Consider the following 27,169-nt stretch of genomic DNA (forward strand, 5'->3'; position numbering starts at 1 on the left):
TCTCCCCACCAGGACCCACTTCCCTGACCCAGTTCCTCTTTCCACGGGAGGGCAGCGCCTGCTTACTCTGAGATACTGCCCATGTGTGCACACACATGAAATGCACACACGTGGACTCCCTGGACCCTGGGAGCCTTCCTTCTTTGTGGACACACACTATACCCCATGGTAACAGAGCTTCCTAAACACATATGGAGCCTATACATGTTGCTAGGGATCAGGCTGTGAGTTTCCTTAATTGCAAAACCTGCTCATTGCTACAATTAATTGGCATTGCTGCGCTCACGCAAGGCGGCTGCCTGTAATAGCGGCAGCCCGACCTTCTGGGTGCAGGGGGAGCATGGTGGGAACGGAGTCCTGGGTCGTGTTTACAGTAAGGATATAAGAAATCCATATGTATTGTCATCCTTTGTAAAGCAAGGTTGCACTATTGGGTTTATATTAGCAATTTTCAATCATCTTTTATTAGTGCTGGATTGATTTTCTGTTCATTTTTTTTAATGTATTAAACCATAATCAACTGAAGAACTTCTATCCCTGGTCAGCTGGTTAAAAACAACATCACCACCCAATCGCTCATTAAGAAGCCCGAATGAGCCTCTTGTGAAAACCCTCTAGTGTGGGAACAGACTGTGCTAAATGCAATGGTTGTCTTTCACGTGCAGTCGGCTTGAGGATTCCATGCCAATTGTATGTGTCTCTCTCTGGACCACCTTTGGCCGTGGAAGGGCAGGTGTCAAAGATGTGCCAGATCATTCTCCTATTCCAGTGGTCGGCAAACCCATTAGTCAACAGAGCCAAATATCAACAGTACAACAATTGAAATTGCTTTTGAGAGCCAAATTTTTTAAACTTAGGTAGGTACATTGTTATTAACTTAACTAGGGTACTCTTAAGGCTTAGGAAGAGCCACACTCAAGGGGCCAAAGAGCAGCATGTGGCTCGCGAGCCACAGTTTGCCGACCACTGTCCTATTCAGCCTGTTGTTCTGGCCTTATTCTAGGCAAGTACTCCCCAGAGCCAAGGATGCAAATGAATTTCATCTCTACGGTTGGCCTAGCCAGAACTTGTCTCAACTGCATAGGCTCACTAGGCCTCTGTTTCCTCACCTATAACATTTGGACATTGAGCTAGTTGAATGATATAGGTCTTTCCAGCTCTAACGTACCTTGATCTAATGAAGAGACGAAGACCCTCCTAACAATGAGTCTGTCTTCTTGTTGAGAGGGCGCCATTGTCTTTATACCTAACTATAATACAGGTGATACATTTTATCTGCTACAGGGGATTATGATAATGCAGGGATTTAGAAGGAAAAGATCATTTTTGACTGGGATGGCCAGGGGCAGGGGACTCTGGCAGAGGACTTATCCAAGGTGCGCCTTGAAGCATGAGTTTTCTGTTAACAGGGCTGGGTAGAGATGGGCATGCCATGTGACGTAACTTCTCACTCGTGGAGAGAAAGCAAAGGGGAGCTGGGATGAGGTATGGTGTCTGGAGTTCCAATTGAGGAAGGAGGAGAGTATTTTCAGGGGTCCTCTGCTGCCAAGAGGCTGGCCATCACATCTTGGACAAACACTGCTCCCAAGAGCAAGCCTGAGTCCTCCTCATGGGCCTGCCCTGTCCGCCTGGTCTATGAAGCCACCCCCAGTGCTCCGGTGGGAGCTGCATCCATGCTCCCTGAGCCTGTGGTGCTTATAAATCCCGCCTATTGTTCTGTGGACAACCAATGCTGCTCTGCCAGGACCTCAGGGTGGCTCGCTGGAAGAGGAGTGGAGGCCAGGGCAGTACTCACACATTTAGGACTGTCTTCCTTTGCTTTCACAGGACCTTTGGCTTGACCATGGTTCTGGGTCTCGTTCCATCTCTTTGTGAATTGTGGTCTTCCTTTGCCCCCATGCATTGCCCCCATTGTCCTGTCGGAGAGCTCTCATCCTCCCTGTGAGCCATGGCACTGGTTCTCGTGCACAGGGAGGGAGGCTAGATTCCTGCCTTTATTGAGCCGCAGTCGAGAAAAATGAGTCTTGACTTTGGAGTTAGAGGATTGGCTGTGAGGCTTCGATTTTTCCCATTCTACCAGGGGAACTCTGTCAGCTTCCTTTATAGGCACGTGCCTCAGTTTACTCATCTGTCAAATGGGGACACAGCTTCTTCTGGACAGGGTGAATGAGAAAGAATCAACGTGACAAAAGATCATTTATTTTGCAGATTCAACATTTTGATATCTATTATAGTTATTATAGCTGTGCAGAGAGAGAGAATATCATTTTAAAAAGTTTAATAACCACTCCATAAAAGAGTAATGTATGTAATTTAAAATGTTGTACGCATATGCATAGCTCCCATGATTTTTTTACTGTCAGGAAATCCTGGCTGATTTCTAACTTAAGTCGGGTCTCCGGCGGTGTTGCACCTGTTCGCTCCCATGCATTTTCTACTGGACATGGGCGTCCCTCGGCGTCTCTGCTGGGCATGTGGCTGCATTGCTGTCCTGAAGGGTTGCCTCGCCCTGCCCTCTGGGTGCCTGCACTTAGGTGGTGGAGGAGTTTAGGGGTCCTTGCCTCCCAGCTCAACTTGTCCCCCCAAGGAGTAGATCGCACGTGCCCAAGACTGACCGGGATCTCTGCACCCTCAGTGGCTCTGGCTGCCCACACTCTCTGGGAGGGCGTGTCTTTCTCCAGAAGGCCCTCCACAGCTGGCTGGAGCATCTCACCACAGGAGGCTCACCCCTTCCCACCCCTCCCCCACCAGGCCCACCTCAGGGGCCCCAGCCTGCCTCCTGCTTCCAGACAGGAAGCTCCTCCCCTAACCCTGCTACTCCTTCCCTGGGAACAGTCTGGGCACATCCTTTCTCTCCCCTCGCAGAGCTCCAGCATCACTTGTAGAGATCAGAAGTCACTTTGAACCTTGGAGCCCTGCGTTGGAAGATTCTTCCTGGTCTGAGAAGATACAGGGAGGCAGAAAAGGGCAAGAACAGGAGGGAAGGATAGTGTATTCTTCCCCAACTGATGATGTAGACACTGTGAGGTGGGGATTTGGAGGAATTCCTGATAGAGTTAGGGGTTTTAAAACTATGTGCCTGTGGGTAAATTACTTGGTGGTGGTGGTGGGCGGGGGGCTCAATTGTTCAGGAGAAGGCCCTGTGAAATTGAATCACCACTGGTCTAAAATATATTGTCAAGTGCGAATGTTGGAGGAGGAGAGGGAGAGCCAGAAGCCCACTCATGCAAATATAGGGACATAAATGACTCAGTTTTCTTCTCCATAAAGAAGATAATGACGCTGAGTTGCTTTGCTGGCAGGTTAGCTAATGAGTGGGTGTTGTGTTAATTAATGTTGTAAGATTTGCAAAAGCTTAAAAACTTTAGAAGTACTTTGGTGTATTGTGATTCCCGGTGCGTTAGCCACAGGAAGAGTCTGGGAAAGAGAAAGCTGGCTGTAGAGAGCAGAAGACTGCAGACCCCCAGGCAAGGCCAGTTCAAGGTTGAGTCAAGGAATCTAAAGTAGGGAGAGGACCATGCTCAGGATGCTAATGCATTTTCTTGATGAAATGGGAATGCACTACTTTAGATGCTTTTGGCTGCAAGTAATCAAACCCTTACTAGCAGAGGCTTGGAAAATTAGGACATCAAAGAAGCCTGGAGGCAGGGTGTCTGATACTCAGTAATAGTCTCTGGAACCCAAGATCTCATATTCTTTTTTTAAAAAATATATTTTTATTGATTTCAGAGAGGAAGGGAGAGGGAAAGGGAGAGACAGAAACATCAATGATGAGAATCATTAATCAGTTGCCTCCTGCACGCACCCCTCTGGGGATCAAGCCCACAACCCAAGCATGTGCCCTGACCAGCAATCAGACCATGACCTTCTGGTTCATAGGTAGATAGATGCTCAACCACTGAGCCATGCCAGCTGGGTTAGGATCTCAGATTCTTCATCATGCTTGAGATCTGTGGTCTCTAGTCCATGCGTGGGAGGTGGCTGCATTTCCCCAGCTCTCACACCGTCACCTGAACATGACCAAAGACAGGAACCAAGGGGCCCTGCTTCTTTTCCATCAGGGAGGGATTCTGAGCCTGTCTACTGTGCAAGGTGCTCATCCATCGCTGCAAAGGAGACAGGAAAGTGACTTTCTAGCATTTTAAGCCTGTGTTGCAGGAGGCAGGCTCTGCCAGTAGACAAGAAAGGAGTGAAGGCCATAGCTGGTTTGGCTCAGAGGATAGAGCGTCAGCCTGGGGAATGAAGGGTCCCAGGTTTGATTCCAGTCAAGGGCACATGCCTGGGTTGTCGGCTTGATCCCCAGTAAGGGGCATGCAGGAGGCAGCCAATCAATGATTCTTTCTCATCATTGATGTTTCTCTCTCGCTCTTCCTCTCCCTTTCTCCCTGAGATCAATAAAAAAAAAATATATATATATATATATATATATATATATATATATATATATATATATATATATATATTTTTTTTTTTTTAAAGGAGGGGAAGAAATAAAGGACTTTATATAGATGTCAGCACCTTATGCCTTTGTAAACAATGGGTTTATAGATAAAGATCCGGGATTCATTGGGAAATCTTCACTCTGTGAACACCTGTGACAATTGTGCAGCTTCTGTCCAACTGCCTGCGATCCGCTTGTCTAATTAGTCTCTCTGCAGGCCCCGCTTCTCCGAGTTCAGGCCATGCCATGCCTTGTCCCACTCCCGGATCATACACACACACACACACACACACACACACACACACATACACACACACACAGATATACCAGATTCCTCCCTGGTAGCTCATGTAACAGAGAGCACATGGATGAGCACTTGGGGACCATAGCAGCTATGCATTCCTCTGAGGTTTACTGCAAAACCGGATATGGTGAAATAGGTGCATGGCAGCCCTGAACACTAATGCCCAACCCCTGCTCGGGCCTGGAGAAGTGGGGGCAGGCCATTGAAAAACCAGGCAGAAGGCCTGATGAGAAATTAGTCAGATGTGCAGTGACCCTGTCTAACCCACAGGCTTCCATCTGCTTGCGCCTTTCCTCCCAAGCGCGGGACCAGTTGTGTGTGTTCACTAACCAACTGGCCATCCTGCCTCTCATCTCCTCCAACTGCCCACTGGCAGCGGCAGAGGTTCCTCCCCGCCAGACCAGAGCAGCCCGGGAAAGATATTCCTTCTCCTCCCTCTTTCCTGCTGCATTTTTCATCATTAAAGGGAAAATGTCACTTGGGTGACAGATATTAGTATGATGGGTGTCAGGAATGAATCTTCCTTTCTCTGTCGGCCTGGCTTCACACACTCCTAAGACAATGTTCTCTTAAAAGTCCACTTCCATTTCCCAGTCGAGTGGGAGAAGGGCAGGCTTTGGCCGTGATGGATGGATGGGCTCAGCTGCGGCGGGAGCCCGGCCAGGGGCGCAGCTGCAACCTGACCCTTCCACCACTAGGCAAAGCTTGAGGGGGTTTCTGGGAAATGCCTGCCTTATTTCTGGCCGAATTCTGCTAGAACAGAGTCTTAAAAGCACAAAACCTGCAGCTCTACTTGGTGACAGGCTTCTGAGAGAGAGATTTGCCGCCATCAATGGCCTAGAGGTTGATAAAAATCCAACCCGGAATGTTGGGCAGCAGGCCTAGAAATGAAAGGTTTGGTTTTGTTTCAGCAGAAATGTGAGCCGACCTCTCTAGGTGTTTTCTTAGGTGCAGCTCTGAGACCCGAAGGAGCTGGAGGTAATAGCATGGCCCCCCACCCTTCCTCACCCCCCACCCCCCAGTAGCACGGCTCATCTGATGCTCCACACAAAATACCATTCAGAACTAATTTACAGCTCATTTTCCTCGTGCGCGAATTAAGGTAATAGTACCTAGACATCTTTCTCAATTACTCAGAGACCCATTCAATTCCATGCGTGTTTATTGAACTCATACACTGGGCCACATACCTGGTTCAGCCTTTGGAAGGAACAGAATGAATAAGAAATGGTACCTGCCTGCAGAGAGCCGTGGCCCACCAGGGAAGATCAGACAAATAAACATTCAATTATGATACAATATGGATAATGAATTTTATTTCTCTCATTGAAAGTATTTGTTTTTAACCAGTGGGGGGGGGGATGGGGGTGCGGAGCATGGGGCATCAGTAAAAGTAACGCTTCATGAAGGAAATGGAAGTTTAACTGGTGCTTGATGTTTGGATGGGATTTAGACATGTGTGGCTGGAAGGAACGTGAATCCTGGCAGAGCCAAAGTCTGAGTAAATACCCAAGTTTGAAATGTGCAAAGTGGCCGAATAGTCACAGGATGGTGGATGAGGGTGGGGGTGGGCTGCCACAGAGGCCAAGACCAGAAAGCTAGCTTGGGGTATTTTCATGGCCTTGACTGCCAGATTTGGAATTTGAACCATACACCACAGGCAGGGCGGCCCCTGAAATTTCCTGAACAGATATATAGACCATTAAAGAGCAGGGGAAGAACATAGCCAGGATTTCCTGACAGTAAAGAACCATATTTTATTTTTAAAGTATATTTTTATTGACTTCAGGCAGGAAGGGAGAGGGAGAGAGAGATAGAATCATCAATGATGAGAGAGAAGCATTGATCGGCTGCCTCCTGCACACTCCACACTGGGGACTGAGCTCACAATCTGGCATGTGCCCTGAGCGGGAATCGAACTGTGACCTCCTGGTTCATAGGTCAATGCTCAACCACTGAGCCACACCGGCTGGGCAGGAACTATACTTTAGAAAGATGAAGCTGGCTTCTGTATATGGAGTTGTTTATATCAGCAGTTATGTACCCAAATATTATTAAAGAATATTTATAATACCCTTATTGCTTTGCAAAATTCAGTTGATAGATAAAATAAGCTGCCTACACACCTACTTAAAAAATGACCTAATTGTTTATACAAGAGAAATAAATAAGAAAAGACTGATAAATAGATGTAAAATACATCTGTAGGCACACCCACACCGTAGGATTCTCATAAACATACTGGTCCAGAGCAGACTGGCCCAGGGATGTAGGATCGGGACTCAGGTGCCATGAGAGGCATTCCTGTTGGTCCCGTGACTTTCTAAACTAGAGAAAATCTCTTGGTGACGATCAGAACAAATCAAAACACAGCCTTCCCTTCGCTTACAGGTGGCTTCATTCCCGGAGGTTCAGGGAACGGGAAAACCTTGCAGACACACTTTGTGTTTATATCTCAAACGCAGTAAATGTTAGACTTTTGATTTTATTTTTTTAAGTAAAAAGATTCCTCCCACCTGAATGTCCGGCAGGCATTTGACATGTGACTGACTATCTCTACATTGTTGAGAGCCTTGCCTTCCTGACCCCATGCACCTACCAAGTGGCAGGAGTGCCGCCCCAATCATGGTGACAACCAATCTCCCCCCAACTTTTTACCACTCCCCATGGAGGGGTCCATGCCGCTGTCGGAAAGCACTGGCAGAATCGGGGGCCAACGAGTTAAGATTAAACAAAATAGTGGAGAAAAGAACCAAGGGCGCCTTAGCTGTATCAGTGAAGTTGGGGGAAAAAAGGAATTGCAGGAGACATTCCTACCCAAGTGAGATCAGGGATGCAAATGTTCACAGTAAAGTTTAAAGCGCTATGCAAATATTATTGCTGCGAGAGCTAAATGCCATTACATGCACTTCACAGAAAGGAAATCCCAGGCACTAAAAAGGTACAGTGATTTTTCCAAAGACATAGAACAGGTCAGAGATTGCATTAGACACTCAGTGCCTCAGACCCACACTTCCACTGTAATTGCTCACGCAAAGGAGCTTCTACTCAGCGTGGGTCATTATAAGCAGAGAACTAGAGCGGAGCAAATGCAAAGGTGGATACGACTTCTAGAAATAGTCAAATTCCAAGGGCCCATTTAGCGCCCCCTGATTCCATGGAATGCCTGGAAAACTCCAGCATCCCCAACCAGAGATCAAGGTTCTACAATCCACTCACTTCGGTGTTTGCTTAAGCCTCTAAATATTCAGCAGTAACATTTAAGACAAAGGGGAAAAGATAATTACAAGGAGAATTTTTTTCAAGATATTAAAGGTTAACAGGATTCTTGGCATTTGTGTCCTGTCAATTTCCATGTAATTATGCTCAATTCCCAGAATTCAGAGTCAGTTGTAAGGTTTAAAGATGATATCCTTGGAAAATAATTTATAAGATAGTTTCTCAAATTTTTCAGGTTCAAACCAAGCACCCTGGCTAATAGTCTGATTATTATTAATGTTATTCTTGGATGGAGAGTGGTAGGAGGTCATAAATTGGATGTTGGGATTAGAGCGGATTTTTTTTTTTTTCTGAGAATGCGATGAGCTAGCTTTCCTAAGAGCAAAATGAGTGTACTGAAAATATTTATAAATTTCTTTTATTTTGGTTTGATCAATAATAAAAATATGAGAAGGGCACCTCAGTTTCTTAGAACCCTACCGCTTCTTGGAAGATAAAAGGGGTCTGTGTTAGAGATGTCTGTGTAGGGAAAGGTACAGCTAATTGGCCTCATGGAGAAATGTTGAGATGTTAGATTCTAGATGTTTTTACATCTTTATTCATTCAGGCATCCTTCTTACATTGATTTGTTGTTGAATACATTTTACCTTGTTCTGAGCTGAGACAGAGTGATTATGAATAAGACACTGCCCTGTCCCTTTTCTGCTCTGCTGTAATCTTGTACTTTCCCTTTGTAATATGTATCCCACTAGTGATTCATTGATTATCTGTACAGTTATTTCTGTTGGTCTCTGCGGCAGACTGTAGGCTTGGGGGCTGGATGGAGAGTAGGACAGTTCCTATTGTACCACGTCACCTATCCTAGTACATACTCCTTCAGGAAGTGTGAAAAGGGTGTTTGCATCTCAGCTGGGCAATCAGAAACAATCCTTCCAACTAACTTATTTGAACCTTGATTCTAGAGCCTTCTGGTCCTGGGCGTTCCATTTCTTTGGATCCCTGGGGTCAGTGCTTATCAGGAAATAAAAATGACTCACACAGCGAGTTATGGAATATAAGCTAAGAACCTAGCTAGGCCTCTATATGCATTCATTATCTATTGTTTGGGGCTAGTTCTTTCCCACTAGATTGAAAAATGTAGAATAACATACAACTGACTGTGCCCCATCATGCCCTGAAGAGGAGGTTGACACAGAGAAGCAGGGATGGAAAAGACTTTGAGACCAAGAGTTAAAGACTCTGCAATGCAGCTCTTCTGCTAATCACAGTTGAGCCTTTGGGAGGAAGGAGTTGGTGGTGGTGTGGAAAGTGCCTAAGTCTATCAGGAGGTGACTATCAAGGAAGCAGTGAGTGCAGGGCAGGGTAGGAGTCCCAAGCCTTTGTTAAGAGTGTGAATCAGGAGTCAGCCCTGGGGGGAGGGGCTGAGGGACTGGGTGGTAAGAACAGAAGGCAGGCCAACTAGTTCTGTCCAAAAGGGGCTTTCCCCCTGCTCCAGGCTCATTTTTTACACAAATCTCTCTTTCTCTCTCTCGCTCTCTCTCTCTCTCACACACACACTTACACACATACACACAGATTTTCTTGCAGCATTTTAAACATACTCTCACCAACTGTTCACCCATATGCTAGAATGAGTGGCTGTAAGGTGTGCACAGGAAAGATAAGCATAATTCCTTATCCCTGGCAATGGAGATAAATAGAATGACCACGTAGATAGAAACTTGACATTAGAAAGGTCGGACTGGGTCATATCAATTTAGATGTCCTAGTTACCAGTTTTGGACAGTGGCAATTCTGCATGGGAATCATATTTCAAAGGTTAGAGCTATGTATCAGACACCCCTAACCTAATAAACCGGTGAGGGTCTGTCACCCACTAATTTATCCAAGCCCTTCCTTATCTTATTTAGATATTATTTTTGCCTGTATAACCTTTTATGCAGACATGTTTGTTTTTATTAAAAGAAAATCTTTTAATTTATTGGGGTTCTTTTTTATTTCTAGAAGAGTTTGGTCATTAAATATGTGGACATCCTACCCTTATACTTCATAAATACCAAATGTCTTCATCTCCTTAATGTTCCTACATTTGAAGTCCCTGCCAGAAAGTCATTTTAATATTTGAATTTTTCTCCAGTTGTACTATTCACTTAAATTCAACAAATATGTCTCATAAACCTACTATGTGCCAGCAATTGTGTTAGGCTTTAGGAATATAACAGAGAAAACACAGAACTTAATTCATTATGAGTATTATAAATGTTAAAAGTACCGATTCAATGGGCATTTACCTTAGAATAGAATGGTTAGCTAAGGTCTTTAGAGGAAGTTAGAACTGAAAAGGATGGATAGGACTTAGTCAGGAAAATGTAAGGACAGTGTTTTAGTGTTTTAGGCAGAAATGCCTCAGGCACAAAGCCCCGGAGTTGAGAAAGAGGAGCCAGCGGGATTAAAATAATACAGTGGGACCTTGACTTACGAGTGTCCCGACTAACGAGCTTTTCGAAACAGGAAAGCATGATGGCTTAGGACAGTGAGAGGCAGTAGAGAAAGGTGGCCAGCTGGCCTTAAACCCACAGAAGAGAGGAGGATTAGGTGAATCATGTGGGAGGGTCCGGTGGGGAGGCAGGAGAGATTAAAAGTGACTCCTAATTTCTCACTTCAGAAATTGGATACATGAAGTTTTCATATTATTTGTGAGGCACAGTGATAACTTTTATTAGTAATATTTGAATGCAGTATAACAGTATCCCACATATTACACATAATATAGAATACTGTAATTTTTCATGAAGACAACAGTTCTTTATTTCTATTTCCCCCCCAATATCCTAACAGCCATAAAATGTTTGACTTAACATTTATTTTTTGGCAAAAAATCCAGATACCTGCAGATAATAATATGTAGTCTCATAGTCCAAAATGTGTTGTAGGATGAGAGCTCAGAGCCACTTGCCATGACTGCTTCCAAGGTGGTCCTCCTGTGTTGTGAGAGAATAGTCACTAGCTACCATGGGCGGAGTCTGTACCACACACCAGGTACTACACTGGGTACTTTACAGTACTATCTCATTTAACCTCGCAGCAAATATATGCCGTAGTGACATTCCTATTTAGTACAGGAGAACATTGAGGCTCCAATAGGTAAGATAATTATCCAAGGTCAAGCTGGCAATTTGCTGAGCTTGGACTTAAAGTCAGAGCCATTAACTCCAAATTCCATGCTTGGTTTTCTCCTCATCACTGCTCCTTATTCCACTGCCCAGAGTCCAGCATCTTAGAAGCACACTGTAGATGAATTTTCATAGAACATGTTACATGGCCTTTGCCGGCTTCTTTACATGCTCTCATAACTTTGTGGATTATTTGCAGCTCATCCATGTCAACTGAAGATTTAGTTAATTAAGGAAATGTAATGTCTCCACAAATTTAGGAGAGTTCTTTATGAATTCCCTTTGACAGATCGTTGGTAAAAATATTACATTGCACAGCCGGCTTGGCTCAGTGGTTGAGCATTGACCTATGAATTAGGAGGTTTTGGTTTGATTCCCGGCCAGGGCATATGCTGGATTGCAGGCTCGATCCTCAGTGTGGGGCGTGCAGGAGGCAGCTGACCAATGATTCTCTCTCATCATTGATGTTTCTCTCTCTCTCTCTCTCTCTCTCTCTCTCTCTCTCTCTCTCTCTCTCTCCCTTCCTCTCTGAAATCAATAAAATATATTTAAAAATATTACATTTGGGGTGAGAAAGGAGTCCTAATATATGGTGACAGGAGAAGATTTGACTCTGGGTGGTGGGCAAACAGTGCAATATACAGATCCTATAACATAGAAATCCACACCTGAAACCTATATGTTCATGTTGGCCAATATCACCCCAATACATTTCATAAAAAAAAAAAAAATATCACATTTGGTTTGTCCCAGCAAGTCTCCCTTGGGGAAATCTAGTATTACTACGTCTACATATAGAAACATGTCAATCTAGCCTTGATTTGTGTTTGAGCTTTAAGCTAATGCTCTACCTTTGGGAAAAAATAGTATCCTCATTACACACTTTTTTTTTATTAAGGCATCTTTGATCTTGACACCTTGTCAAAACTGTTGTGAAAGCCTCGATAAATTATTTTCACGTGTTGTCACTTCTTCACATGTACACTCCCAACATCTTCCCTGTTCTCTCCCTTAGCTTACAGCTACCTGAGGAGCATTTAAGTCCACATTCCCAAGCCACTGACAAATTGCTCAGGCTTTCTCACTACCTGTAGCTTTTTAGTCAACTAGATAGAGAAAGTGCACAAAAGGTTCAGGGGAGTCATTCCTCTCCAGGAGGGAAGACATCTCAACTCCCAGGTGAGAAGAGAGGTGACATTCTAGCCGCAGCCTTGCCTGCTTCACTGTGAAGGCCCTGAGCTCAGAGTGGTAATGAGTAAAGATGGAAAAGATGGACCGATATGGTAAAAGCCAGGATAACGCACAAGCATACAGCAATGTGTTCACTTATTTCCTGCATTTCTAAGGCTCAATAAAATAAAGAATAAAGAACTTGGAATTGCCAAAACCGGTTTGGCTCAGTGGATAGAGCGTCGGCCTGCGGACTGAAAGGTCCCAGGTTCGATTCCGGTCAAGGGCATGTACCTGGGTTGCGGGCACATCCCCAGTGGGAGATGTGCAGGAGGCAGCTGATCGATGTTTCTCTCTCATCGATGTTTCTGACTTTCTATCTCTCTCCCTTCCTCTCTGTGAAAAATCAATAAAATATATATATATATATTTTAAAAAAGAACTTGGAATACAAAGGATTTTTTAAGACACTGTGAGGATTATGTAGTATCTTTGGTCTCACTTGACAGTGACTGAAGTAAAGGGGCAAAAGGAAGTGGGGTGGTTTGTGTATTAGCTTGATTAGAAATACAAAGAAGCATGGCTCCTAGAGGCAGGGGCAAATGCAAGCCTTCCACAAGCAAACAGCAGAGAATATGGTTAGTCCTCTTACCAATGTGCGGTATGTCTTCCCATCCACCTATCTTCTTCTCTCCCATGCCCTCCTATTTCTCTCACCATTCCCTTCTCTGGCTCCATGCTCTCTGCCTCACCACCTCCTCTCCAGGCCCTGCAAGGCAGACAGTGAACATGTATAAATCTAACTCAGGGACTAAAACCTTTAGGGTAAATTATTTTAGTCTCAACCAATTCCCATGTCTTGAGGAAAATTAACTCAGCTTGAACACGAACCCGTCTGATTAGGTGTTTATCTTTAATCCACATGGTTCACTAGTAAACTGATTGGATGAAACCAGTGAGTGAGTGAGTGTGTGTGTGTGTGTGTGTGTATGTGTGTGTGTGTGTGTGTGTGTGTGTGTGATGTTGAAATGTTGTAAATGTTTTATAAACACAGCAAAATAACATCCCAGAAGTTCAGCTGGGACCGCATTTATAATAAAAAATATTGATTGATCTCAGGGATAGCAAAGATCAGTTCTACCCAATTACACTCTCACTGCCCCTTATAAAGCAGTGTGACTCAGGGATTATTTCACAGCTCTTCCTCTTTTATATACGACTGCTATTATAAAATGTTGTTTGTGACACATAAGATATTATATATGTATATGTATGTGTCCATATATGTGTATACAGAATTTGCTCCGTACCCGAAATGGCTTATCCTAAGAAATTCAATAGACTGAGACAAAAACACAGCAGAATGAGAGTAAAATACAAATTCCAAATGGAAAAGGAAATCATCACTAGTACAAGAAAGGAGGAGAGAGAGAGAGAGAGAGAGAGAGAGAGAGAGAGAGAGAGAGAGAGAGAGAGAGAGAGAGATTAAAAATATAAAGGAGAGGAGGGAGAGGAAGGAGAGAAATAGTTATAGGGAGCACATAATACTCCCTTACTGAAGAGAGTTGGGAAAAATAGGCCCCCAGAAAGTCCAAAGACACAGGTTATAAAACTTACTGGCCCAGTTGACCTCTAGAGCTCTTCCAAGCATGATGTTCTATCAGCCCCGTCTTAAAAGGATGACTTAAATATTCTCTTTATGGCTGGATGCCTAGCAGAGACCACGATCTAGACGGCCATGCTCCAGCTAGGCTTTAGGAGAAGATTCCCAAATGGGCAATTAATTTAGATTTAATAGGACAGTTACTGTAAGTTTAAATAAATGCCAGTTAAATATTAAGAGCATATTTATTGAAGATGAACAGTGCCGGTTGCATTGTGGGGTTTTCTCTTCCTTAAAGAAACCCTTTATCAGAAGAATTTCATCTTCTTGGCTCTCCCATCAGCTTGGCTTAGAGGCGGTGCAGCTCAGTGATTGCCTTGCGCAGCGCTTTTCTGGCCTCTGAAGAGTGGAAGGACAGGATGAGGAGGGCTGTTTCCCTCCGGGGGATGAATAGGAAGCATAAGCTGCTTCCGACATGAGGGTTAGGCAGCATCAAACTATATAGCCTACCAGAGTTGGAAGGGCCCTTGGAAGTCATCTAATCCAAACTCCTCCTGTAGACAGAAAGCGGAAGTGACTTGGGCAGCTTCATACAGTCAGTAAGCGGGCGACCTAAGGCGTGAATTCAGTGCCCTTGACCTCCAGCTCCTCCATTGAGCTGTCATCTTATTCTGGAACAGTTCTTTTAACTTTCTAAAGGGCATTAGTCCATTTGGCTGCACTAACATTCCATCTTCTCAAAGATCCATTTATGAAGTTGTTGTTTCTCTTGAAAAAGCTAAATACTCAAGAAAGCAAGTGGCTTATCTAAGGTAACATAACGATGGCCTTAGTTGAGACCAGATCTTCTGGTTTAAAAATGAAATTTATAAAATTGTCACCTCTAATAAAAAATACAATGGAGCTCATATGTTATTTTTTAATATATATATATATATATATTTGATTTCTGAGAGGAAGGGAAAGGGAAAGAGATAGAAACATCAATGATGAGAGAGAATCATTGATCAGCTGCCTCCTGCATACCCCACACTGGGGATCAAGCCTGCACCTGTACATGTGCCCTAACTGGAAATCAACCATGACCTCCTGGTTCATAGGTCAACATTCAACCACTGAGCCACACTGGCTGGACAAGCCTGTATATTATTGCACAAATTCTTGTCTCATTACAATTTGCCTCTTCTGCCCCTGCTCCTGACTGAAGAACAGTGAGTAAAACCTCTAAAGAAAATGAAGAGAAGGATGAAAGGCAAACATGTGTAATAGGTAGTTGTATAGGGAGAAAAGCATGCGGGGGCAGACGTAAGACAAGTTCCTCTGACAACAAATTTAGGTTTTTAAGCTCCAAGTTGGGGGCTGGTAAGCTGGCATTCAAAGAGCTCTTTCTAAATGAGAAGGCACCACCTGACTGCTTGGGCTGCATCCTGAAAACACTAGAATGTGTCTATTCCTGCTTATAGATGAATGTAACCTTGCTCCCTTCTGCAGAGGGTACCAGGGATCTTGAAGCATGGCCCTGGGATGGTCAACAGTAGAAATAAAGAGCAATGAGTTGGGCACAGGATACTATTATCAACTAGAGGCCTGGTGCAGGAAAATTTGTGCACTCTTGCAGATGATAGCCCTCGGGGGATGTCCACCTGCCAGCTTAGGTCCGCTCCCCGGAGGACCGGGCCTAAGCTGGCAGTCAGACATCACTCTGGCAGCCCTCGAGGGATGTCCAACTGAGTGGGCCTAAACCATAGTCAGACATCCTTAGCGCTGCTGAGGAGGTGGGAGAAGCTCCCTCCACTGCCGCTGCGCTTGCTGCCATCAGCTCGGCTTGTGGCTGAGGGGAGCAACCCCTGTGGGAGCGCACTGACCACCAGGGGGCAGCTCCTGTGTTGAGCACCTGCCCCCTGGTGGTCAGTGTGTGTCATAGCAACCAGTTGTTCCACCATTAGGGTCAATTTGCATATTGCCCTTTTATTATATAGGATAGGATAACCAGTCTGAAATGTAGATGGAGGAGACTCTGGATTCAGCCACAGGCCCACAGGAGCTGAGAAGGGCAAACACCTTCAGCAGAAGGTGGTCAGAGGGTAGCCCTCACCTTAGGATGAGCTGGAGCTGTCTTTTCTTTTTTTCAGTTTATTTCGCTACCTTTCAGGTATACATGGGAACATGACAGATACAAGTTCCCAGCTGCCACAGACAGATAAAGCCCTACCCTGTTTCTCCAGCTCAGGCCTATATCCTGTTTGTGTTTTTGAAGAACACCCCAGGGGTTGCGATACTGGGGCGAGAGCCGGAGGATCACTCCTCTTCTGTCCTGGTTTGAAAGCTAAGCCACTTCCCCTTCTGACCACATCCCAGCATGAGGTTTCTGCTCTGTCCCTGGGATGAAACCCTCCAGGATGTGTACACAGATGGTGTTCACAGGCCCTTGCTCCTAGGGCTCCTAGGTCCTTTGAATGAATGGCACGTGGAGCTCCTGTGAATGGGGGCAGCACTCCCACTGGTGTCCCCCCTGCCCCCGCCACCCTCCCAGTCCAGGAGCATAGGAGTTGCCATGTGGGTCATCCCCGCCATGTAGCAGGTCCTGCGCCAAATTCTCTACATCTCTTGTCTCATTTCATCCTCACAGCAGCTCGGCAGTGGGTACCATTATCAGCGCTATTTTACAAACAGGTTAACTTATTTCCCCAAGGTCACCCCGTTAGTAATGGAGAAGATGAGTGTTTGACTCCTGGTCTGTCTGAGTCCAAATCCCATGGTCATTCCTAATCAATAAATATGTACTGAATGAATCGATGCAGGCATGAACACAGCATCCTGGAGCAGTTAGAGGTTTTCAATCAGACACAGCCCTTCAGACATCCCATCCTTCCTTTACATGAGTGCCCTCTGAGGCTATAAAGGCAGCTTCTGCCCACACTCCTCCCAGGCTTGAGCTGGGAAGACCCTGTGGAATCTGCCTGCACCTAGAGTCCTGCCCACACTGCCAGCCCCTTCCTCTCCTTCTCACTGTTATGTCCCGGGTTAAAGTCATTTTCTTAGGGAAACTTTTCCTGATCTTCCAGATGCCAAGACAACCTTCTGTGACAAGCATCCTACCATGTACTCCTCATAAGGTTTTTCCTAATTATCGCCACTGTTTTGTAAAATTCCCCCTTAACCCTTTGTATGCCATAAGCTTCTATAGACACCTTCCCCACACGCCACGCGCGTCTATAGCTGCAAAAAAAAAAAAAAAAAAAAAGCTAGCAATGTTAAACTTGGTGATTTCCAGTTACAGGTAATCAGACAATTACTTCAAACACATAAATTGGCATGGCCTGAGAAAACAAAATATTATGCCACCCACTTGCCATCCGGATTGTACGAACGACATTTTTTTGGGGGAATATCTGCCGATTGGGAAAAAAATCTACGTGGAAATGGTGTTTGGTATGCTCTTCTACTAGTATTGGTACAAAACAGCGAAAAGAAACCAAATACTTTTGTAAACCATGTAATGTTCCGTTCTGTGTTGTATTGTCTTTCGAACTTTATCATGCACTGAGGCAATTTTAATTTTTTAAATAATAACTAAGTGTAAATAATACTTTTTTTCAACTGTGTATGTAAAAATTATTAAAAATGTTCTTTGGAAGAATTAAAAAAAAAAGATGTTTTCCCTAAGTGGCAGCCCTGACCAACTTGAAAAATCATTTTTCGTGAGAATTGTCAACTGAAAATATTCAAGAACACCCTAATTGTGAGGAATATATTTATTGTTATAAGATTCATTGCAAATTGATTTTTTTAAATTAAATTCAAAATATCGTGGTGTGTAGGTTTCTGTTTTGGATGCGTGGCAGTTCACTGCTTTTATTTTTTTTTAAATATATTTCATTGATTTTTTACAGAGAGGAAGGGAGAGGGATAGAGAGTTAGAAACATCAATGAGAGAGAAACATCGATCAGCTGCCTCCTGCACATTCCCTACTGGGTAGGTGCCCACAACCAAGGTACATGCCCTTGGCCGGAATCGAACCTGGGACCCTTGAGTCCGCAGGCCGATGCTCTATCCACTGAGCCAAACCGGTCAGGGCCAGTTCACTGCTTTTAAAACCTGCCTCTCCGGCTCCAAAGGGTGCTTCCTCAGGGTAAGACTCCCTCCTCCACAGCTTCAACCCACCACCCCGAGCCTAGCTGGCATCCAGGGTGAAGAAACACTTGTTTCCTGGGTCCATGCATTTCTTCCCTACATTTATAAATCCTTGAGAGCATCCCTTCCCCTCCTAAAGCCATTCTACATGAAGCTTAGGCAGCCACGGTCAGTGCCTGGCTCTCAGGACAAGCGTAAAGGGACAAACTGTTCCCAAGAGCAGGGCCGCCTCAGCTTGTTGTTCTCAGCAGTGAGTGTTCTCAAGGGCTTACAGGGAGCCTGGCCTTGAGTTCAGTGTCACTTCAATCCTGAATCCCTAAACAAAGAAAACCACCCACAAGCCCCAAAGCACAATACTACAAGCAACTTGAGGGCAGTGCCTTCCATCTTAGTATCTCTAACTTTCCTTTTAAAAGAAAATATTTGTATTGATTTCAGAGAGGAATGGAGAGGGAGAGAGAGATAGAAACATCAATGATGAGTGAGAAATCATTGTTTGGCTGCCTCTTGCACGCCCCCTGCTGGGGATCAAGCCAGCAATCCGGGCATGTACCCTTGAGCTGAATGGAACCCGGGACCCTTCAGTCTGCAGGCCTCTGCACTTTAGACATCTCTTATGAGGTTTTATGGCTTTCGGAGTCCATAGGTCGTCTAACCTTTGCCATTTCTTTCTCTCCTCCTCCTCCATTCTCTCTCTGAGTGACCTCTTTCTTCTCTGTGGAGTCTTCTTCCTTGCTTTTGCTCTTCCTGTTGGAACCCTAACAAGCTAGAGGCCAGCCCAGCTGGACCATTTATTCTTGACCCTATAGTCATCCAAGAGGAAGCATGGTGAGTAGTTTTCCCAGGGTCCAGCCCTGCCCTACTCCTCTGAAGGCCTCTCTTTACCCAGATCGGCCCCGCCTTTTCTGATGACAGCTTCCAATATCTATTCGGTGCCAGGCCATGCTGACCGCCCTGCATTTATCATCTTCTTGCCTGCGCTCCAATTTGGAATCTCCACCAGGAGAGGGGGGCCTTTCGCCTTTTTAGAGAAGGAAGAGGAGCTGGCATTTCTTAAGCGAGTGCTCCTGTGTGACATATTCACAGCTTTTTAACTAACCCAGGCTTGCTGTCGGTAGTCGAGTAAAACAAAACAGCAGCTGACTTCTCTCTCACTGGAATCCTTCCTGTTCCAACCCTGCTGTAGCGCAGGGTTACATCCTTAAATAGTAGATGCTTCTCCGTCTGCCAGAACCCTCCCCGTACCTCTGTTCCCCCCCCTTGCCTGCCAGCCCTCGCAGTCTGCAGGCCAGCGCCTGCTCACCCCTGCTTTGCGGTCATGCGATCATTAAAGGGAATAGGATTGTTTTCTTTTGCTCACTCCGTGTGTACATGTGTGCGCGTGTGTGCGGTGCGTGTGCTTGAAAGGCATTGTCCTGTAGATATTTTTATAACCTGAAGCAATTACAGCTGTCAGCGCCTAGACAAGCTGTGACAAGTTGATTTATGTGTACAGTATGGGTGCATGTAAGCGGGAAGGGAGGAAGGACAGGGAGACGGGGAAGAAGGTGGAGGTGGGTGCTCCTTAGGAGTCTGCTTTCCAGGAGGCAGAAAGGAAGTTGTTTCTCTAAAGAGCACAAATAATGAAATGGCTCTGACTGTCATCCCTTTTTCATTAACTTGGATATGCTGGGGAAATAAAGCAAATCCAGCGGTTTCATGAAGCCAGAGACAGGATAGAAGATAAGCCGCTAAATGTTGGTTATATTTAGGGATTAGGGGATGGGCAGGGAGTTGACATGTGATTCGGATCTTCATCTCTTCAAACCACTTCCATAACGAGTTTGGAAGGGATGGGTTCTGCCTTGTTCATTGTGGGGGCATCTCCAGCCTTTCTCCATTTTCTAAACTTCCGTTTTTGGAAGGCAGCTATGCTCACCACTATACCACCAACGCCAACAACGTCCGTTTTTTATTATAGTTTGGGTTCCTGGGTCCAGATAGTAGGTATGGAGCTGCAAGGGCCTTTATTTGCTCATCCCGAGCCTCACGTGAGCTGGGCGGGGCCTCCTTTCAGCCAGGGCTTAGCACCGGCCCTCCAGGGCCAGGGCCAGAGCCAGAGATGGTCTGCCTGGCTCAGATCAACTGCATGCAGACTGGTATAAACGGAACATCTTAAAGAGCCCGTGAGAAGAATTATTTTTCTGCCCAGCCATAGTAATGAACCCGTAGCAGGCAAAATGTATTAATAGAGAATCTTCCACCTTAAATAGATTTCTAAGTATTTTACTGTAGAGTTAATCATGTATGTAGGCCCCTCGGGAAGGCCTGTTGTTGTCATTATCCACATTCCTAGATGCAAAAACTAATGCTTATTTGTACCTACCTGGGAATTAGATGCAAGAGCCAGGATTAGAATTGATCATGAAAGGAATCATCGCTGCCATTCTCCAGCCTGCAGGGAAATGGCTCCAAAGACACAAGGAGTCCCTCTCCCTCACGGCTCTGGCCTTTGTGTCCACAGGAGGCAGTAAGGATGCTTTTACAAAGAGGGTTTGGCAGGGAGGAATAGGGGTGGTTAAAATGGAGGGATGATTAGAGGTGGCTCCTTGGGTTTTCGGGAAGGAAGAACCCCCAATTCAGCAAACGGAAAGTCAGCAAACATAATCTCACACCTTATTCTGTTATCACGAAATATCTGAACTTGGTGAAATCATTCAATTTCCTATCTCCACAATTTCCCATTGTAGAAAAGTGATGGAATAGGGTCTTGCAAGAATGAACTGATGCTAAAATAGGGGAATTATCATCCTTTTCTTTAAAAAATAGAAATAAATCTCTCCTGCTCTCCATAAATGCTCCCCGCCCCCCCCCCCCCCCCCCCACACACACACTGGTAGTAAAGTCTTTCCTTGTGGCTGTAAGTTGACAATTGATTTTTAGGTGATATATCAAATGGTCCCAGGGAGCAATACACAGCAGATGGGGTTCCCTGAAAATTTAATATCAGAAAGTCACCAGAGGACAGTAGGGAAAATGGGTCTAACGATAGAGCAATTGTGATCTTCAACGTAAAGTTGCTCAACATTGCATTTTCTGGTCAACTGTTAGGAGAGAAGGGCCAACTGCTCAGTCTTTCTTTGCTACCCTGGAGTTTGGCATCCATGCCTGCAGCCCTGACCTCAGTCTCTGCCCATCTAGAGTAATCAGAGAGAGGGGGAGATGGTGGGTGAAATGCTGTGTCCTTCCCAACACACACACACTGCTGACATGGACGTGGTGGTTACTACTTGCAAGGTGCAAGGACTTTTATGGCACTAAGACCCTTATAGTTACAATGCTTCTGTCTCTCTGGTGTTGGCTAGATGGCTTTTGGAAAATAATATATTTCTGTTACTGAACAGTTATTATATATTTAAAAAAGCTTCCTGGTTAGATATGATAGAAAATGGAGGGGGGAAAGCCACGGTTGCTGCCTCTCCATCCCCAGGGAGAATATGGGTCAGTGCAGGGACCTGGGATCTGAAATCCGGGACAAGACCCCACAGCAGAGCTAACACAGCTGGGCAGGCTGGGCTGCTTCCGGCTTCCCTCCTGCTCAGGAGCCAGGCCCAGGAAGGAGTGTGCACCACATTCCATCAGAGCTGAAGTTGAGAGAGAAATAAAAATGTAGGTACCCAGGGACCTGCAGCATCCAGAGAGGGGACCGGGCGTGAACTGAGACGAATCCCATTTTCTCTCAGGTCTCAAAAATGGGAGAAACACACCCATTCAGGTGAAATCATTTCTGCAAGAGGGTGTGCCCAGGAAACCTGGGAGCCCTCTGCAAGCCTCAGGGAGGAGGCTCCCTGGATCCGGAGGGGGCCCTTTTGCAGGGCCAGCATCTTTTAATGTCGACAAAACCAGAATCAGGAATGTAAGTCAGTGTCAGAACTTGAGCAAGATTTCCATGCGGTTTTTGTCAGTTTCACACGCGAAGAGGCCTCTGTGAGTCTGCGTTTGTTTTGTATATGGAAGATCTTTATTTAGAAAGGTGGTGTTGACGGTGGTGTTTTAAACTAGCTTTATTTTTTGAGGGGGGTGGTGGTGAGATGGGCGTGGACTGTTGAATAAAATTGAGATTACTCTCAAACCTCCTCCCCAAACTCCAAATGTAGTCTACATGCTAATGGAATTAATCGGATCATTTTAAAGGCGCATGCATGCATGCTGCAGGGTTTCCTGTCCTCGTGAATTCGCTGGTGACCCTGATGAAGCTGTCTCTGGCTTATTAAAGACGGCCTGGTAACTTTGCCTTCATCATTTGGAAGTGGCAGTTTTTCAAGGCGGGAAACGGTTAAACTGCTTGCCTCTGCCGGTGCACGGCCGCCGGTGGTGGCTGCGTGGCGCGGCGGGGGTTAAGGTGGGCGCCCGCCCGCGCCCCGCGCCGCCCGCCCGCCCGCCCGCCGGGATGAGCGCGCAGTCCGCCCGCTTGCGTGGCGCCGGCACCGGAGAAAGTGGCGGTCAGTGATGGAGCTGCTGCCATGACAACCCCGGCGGTCGGGGCCCGTGCGCTTTGGGGCTGCTCCCGGGAGGAAGGCGGCGCGGAGGCCGGGGGCGGCCGCTGAGCGTGGCGTCCGCGCGGCTCCGGTGTCGGCTGCGCCTCGCTTTCCCCAGCGAGCGAGGGAGCGAGCGAGGGGCCGCCGCGGGCTGGGTCCGGTCCACCGCCGCCTGGCCGCTCCTGCCTGGACCGCCGGGGCCACTGCCTCCACCGAGACCTGCTCCATCGCGGCAGCTACTGCTGCGCGCATCTGGGCTCCGAGGAAGTTGACCCGGGCGGGCGGCTGCGGCAGGATCTCGCCCAGCCTGGTCCCTGCGCAGCCCGCGCCTCCTCGCACACCCCCTGCTGCCTCCTGCGCGCTCCACTTTCCATCTCCGCTATTGTTACCGATTGCATTTCACCGGCCATCCTGCCTCTGAAACTTACAAAGAAAGTGTGGCATCTCCCCCGGCTGGAAGCGAGGGATTGCAGCCTGCTCTGCGTAGCCGGATCCAACCCACCCTCCGTTCCCCTTCGGGTACCGAAGTGCTTATGCCACCCCGAAGTGCCATGTCGGAGCTGCTCAAGGGAAGAAGGGACCTCTGAGACGTGCCCACGCCTCTGCACCTGCCCGGAGCTGCCCGTTTCCCGGTGGCCACTTTCCCCGGCCGAAGCTGCACCGAGGAAGCCCCCTCTGGTTCTCCGAGGCCAGAGCGCTGAGGCTGGGTTTGGGGGAGGAATATTAGACTCGGAGGAGTCTGCGCGCTTTTCTCCCAGAAAAAAAAAAAACCGCGCCTCTCCATCGCCGCTAGTTCGCTGCTGGGTCCCAGTCTCCCCCACCCCACCCACTTCCTGTGCTCGCCCGGGGGCGTGTGCCGCGCGGCTGCAGGAGGAGTTCTGGGAAGTTGTGACTGTCGAGGATGGGGGTCTGTGGGTACCTGTTCCTGCCCTGGAAGTGCCTCGTGGTCGTGTCTCTCAGGCTGCTGTTCCTTGTACCCACAGGAGTGCCCGTGCGCAGCGGAGATGCCACCTTCCCCAAAGCTATGGACAACGTGACGGTCCGGCAGGGGGAGAGCGCCACCCTCAGGTAGGGAGCTGCACTTCTTCTGTGACTTGACATTGACTTGAAAGGGGGCCTGGGAGAGAGGGCTAGGGGTGTGAGTGTGTATGATGGAGCTCAGATGAGCCAGATGCGATGCTTTGAGGGGGGAATGTTGGTAGTTTCATGGGGACCTCTTAGAGGTTCAGGAGGTGAGCTGTTTCCCCAGCACTGGCTTCCTTGGCCGGAGACTTGGGAAGCACGAGGGGTGGCTGGGCCAGGAAGTCGCCAGGATTGAGGACTGTGGGACTCCCAGGCTGGTGGCCATGGCGCCTGGGGCCTGGATGGAGCTTGGTGTGAATAGTCTTCACTGAAGTGAATGAGTCCCAAAGGACGGGTCTGGCTTCCTGTGCATGTCCTCACTCTGCCCATGGCACGGGGAGTTGCCAGCTGGGCCCCGGCCTTTGGCAGAGCTGCGTTTTGCCCTGGGCCTGACTGGGGGGCTTGCCTGGGGGCCTCCAGGCCACCAGCTGGTGGGCAGAAGGGCATGCGTTTCCTGGGTGAGCATGGCTTTCTCCGACCCAAGTCGTGGAGATGAGTCTGGTTTGTCTGTGGGAAACAGCATTTGTCCGGGTAACTGTGCTCTGGGTGTTGTCCACCAGCAGTAAGTCATCTACAGGCAGGAGCTGAGCTTCAGTGTTGAGTCTGGTCCTGCTTGGCCTGTGGGGTTAAGGTTTACAGCAACTGGAGGAGGAGGAGGAGGAGGAGGGGGAGGAGGAGGATCTTGGTTGTGTTTTCTGTAATGTAGTAAGACGGTCTCCCTGACCACCCTGCCTGCTGAAATGCTGACTGGATTTCCAGAGCCTACAAACTACACCACTCACAGGAGGGCAACACGGGATTAGCGATTGCAGTGGAATCTTACTCCGGAATTTTGTGAGAGAGTCAGCCTAAGGGGGAAGTTGGGAAGGTTGATGGGAAGAAGGATTTCCCTATGTGTCTTTGATGGAATATGCCTTTTTAAATAAAGTTTTCCAAACTGGGGCCATTTTGGCCACGTGACCCTATTCCCATCCTTTGCGCATGACGATTCTTGTTGCTGGTGTCCACTGTTCGACCCCCTGCTGACTGTTCTTCTAAGCTTGGATTGTTTGTGGATGATGCACTTAAAGCAATACTCAGGGGATGGAAAACGGGGAAGAGGGGGCACTGGTGGGATGTTGCCAAAGGAAGTGTGTGACTTAAGGACCCTGCAAGACCTACAAGCATCCTGTGCGCCTTTGACTTCGGGGGGGCTAACCCCCATTGCCCCAGTGAACCCCTAGTCACTCCTTAGTCCCTGAAACCGGCCTCTTCCACTACGCCCTTTGGGGACTATTTTGAACGAAGGTTAAGCATCTAACTACCTCTCGCCCTGAAATAACTGTGCATCTGCTTTATAGAGAGATTCAATGGGAACTCCAAATGTGCCTTGATTTCAGACCACTTAAGAGAAAAACAAAATGAACTTCTAAAGCAATGTGGTTGATGCCATTTAGTGTTCTCTGGATGCCCCCTTGTCCCTACCCTTTGGCTGCGAGGAGTAACAGCCCAAGAGATAAAATGGAGACATTTGCACAGGGAGCGCATTTTAGAGAGAAATGGGATGGTATTTTCAATGGGAAGATGGAAGGTAGCTGTTAGAGATTTGGCAAAATAGGAATAGCAAAGGATCCCTGATGGACAGTAGCTCCCATGTTATGGGCACCATGAGGGGTGTTGGATAGGCCAGGATCTGGTCTCCAAAGGCATCCCCCAGGCTCATGGGAACCAGAACGCTCCAGCGGGTGTCTGAAGTTAGCAGATGCTCAGCCAGGGGATGGGCCTGGGTTAGGAGCAGCTTCTCTTTAAAATCAAGTTTTCATGTACTGGCTGGCTTCTCTTTCTTTGTCTTTCCATGCCTCTTTTTTCCCCCCTCACTCTGGGGGGTCCCTCTCCCTGTCTCTTTTAGACACTCATGTTTGTTTGCATTTTCACACATGCTGTAGGCACACTGGCCTTGTTTGGGTGCAGATGGAGGAAATGGGATGTGGTGGGGCTTCCTGTCTAGACCAGCCCAGCCATGGCACGCAAAGGCCCTCCTGGACCAGCTCCTGCCATCTGTGCCAGCCCCTGGCTGATGGTCTTCCTGACATCAGGAGAAGACCCTCCCAGTGAGTCCAGCCTTACAGGGTGGGGGTTAGAGGAACTTCAGTCTGCCTGACAACAGCCCACTGGCCATGGGCCTGCTTTAGGATGGGAAGCGGGCAGCAGGGGTATCAGAACCTGCATAGAGGATGCTCCCGCCTCAGCAGAGGGACCCTGGCTCTTCTCAGGGCCATGGGCAGAGGGACCCTGGCTCTTCTCAGGCCCTGATGCCCTGGAACAAGGAAGGGACCCATGGGGGGTGGACCTTTGTGGAATGTAAGCCCTTGAACTCTCCACACAGGCTCTGCATTTTGCACAGAGAAACAAGTAGGAATTTTAGAGTGTATTTTGTTTACGTAAAATTTGCACATAACCTGATTTCAGATTGCAGCAATCTAGTGGTTCAGGGCTCTGGGTTCTTCTTTTTTGCTTTGTGTGTGTCTATATGGGTCCCTTCTTTCTTTTTTTCTCCCTCCCTCCTTCCCTCTCTGCTTTTCTTTCTTCTTGTTTTTGCTCAGCACATGACCAAACGACACAGAAAGAACCACAGCGAGGGAGGCCCTCAGCACCTCTGCTCTGCCTGAGAGCCACCCTGTCCACATCGCCCTGGGTGACAATGAGGGTGATGCTTGTAGTTTTCTTCTCAACCAGCAGAGGGCCTTCTGCTCTGATTTCCTTTTCTTCTGCTTTGTTCTCTCCAGTTTCACTTTTGGAGATTTTTCAGTCCCCAAAGAATGAATGCCTCAGCAGCGATTCCAGTGTGAGGAAACTTTTAAAGATGTTTTATTTCATCTAATTAGCGCTAACGATCCTTGTGGAGGTATTGGGAAACCTTTCACCTAACATGCCATTGACAGCCGGAAAAAAATTGCAGACAATTTGCAGTCTCCCACTCTTTCTGCCCTCCTGCTGATAGTATATGCATATTTTCAAAAGGGTGAGGTTACATAAAACAGAATGTGCAGTAATAATGGATAATAATCAAGGTTTGTTGAGCATTCACTATTTGGTAGGGAGTATTCTAAATACTTTATATAATATCTCACCCATCATCCAACCTCATAATATTAGCATTTAACCCTAATAAAAAGCCCTACCATGCAGGTGCTATTATTATCCCCATTTGCAGATGAGGAAACTGAGGCGTGGAAGATTGACATCATTTGATTAAGGTTGCACAGCTAGGAAGTTTTGAAACCATAGTGCGTGGCATTAGTCATAATAATTTTTAATAAGATGACTATTCTGTCAACTACTGGCCAGCTATTGACGGAAACATTTTTTATACATGGTGACATTTAATTCTCACAACCACTCTCTGAACTAGGCTGGATTATTCCCATTGTATTGATGAGAAAGCTGAGGCCCAGAGAGGGGAATTCACCTAAAATCACACAAGGGGCAGCGATGGGATGCCGACT

At 46.9% G+C, this 27,169-nt stretch overlaps 1 protein-coding gene across 4 annotated transcripts in view; it reads left to right on the plus strand.

Moving 5' to 3' along the window:
* The window catches only part of NTM (neurotrimin), an 858,055-nt gene that overhangs the window by 456,819 nt on the left and 374,067 nt on the right, over positions 1-27,169 (plus strand). For 2 of the 4 annotated variants that reach the window (XM_059677238.1, XM_059677239.1), the window contains exon 1: positions 22,126-23,630. In XM_059677238.1, the coding sequence (XP_059533221.1) occupies positions 23,464-23,630 (167 nt within the window). In that variant the 5' untranslated portion in view covers positions 22,126-23,463. Of the gene's footprint in view, positions 1-22,125; positions 23,631-27,169 lie in introns of those variants that run through there. The other 2 variants (XM_059677237.1, XM_059677240.1) reach the window with 2 other exon arrangements.

Source organism: Myotis daubentonii, chromosome 19 (genome assembly GCF_963259705.1).
Source record: "Myotis daubentonii chromosome 19, mMyoDau2.1, whole genome shotgun sequence".
In the NCBI taxonomy this organism is placed as follows: domain Eukaryota; kingdom Metazoa; phylum Chordata; class Mammalia; order Chiroptera; family Vespertilionidae; genus Myotis; species Myotis daubentonii.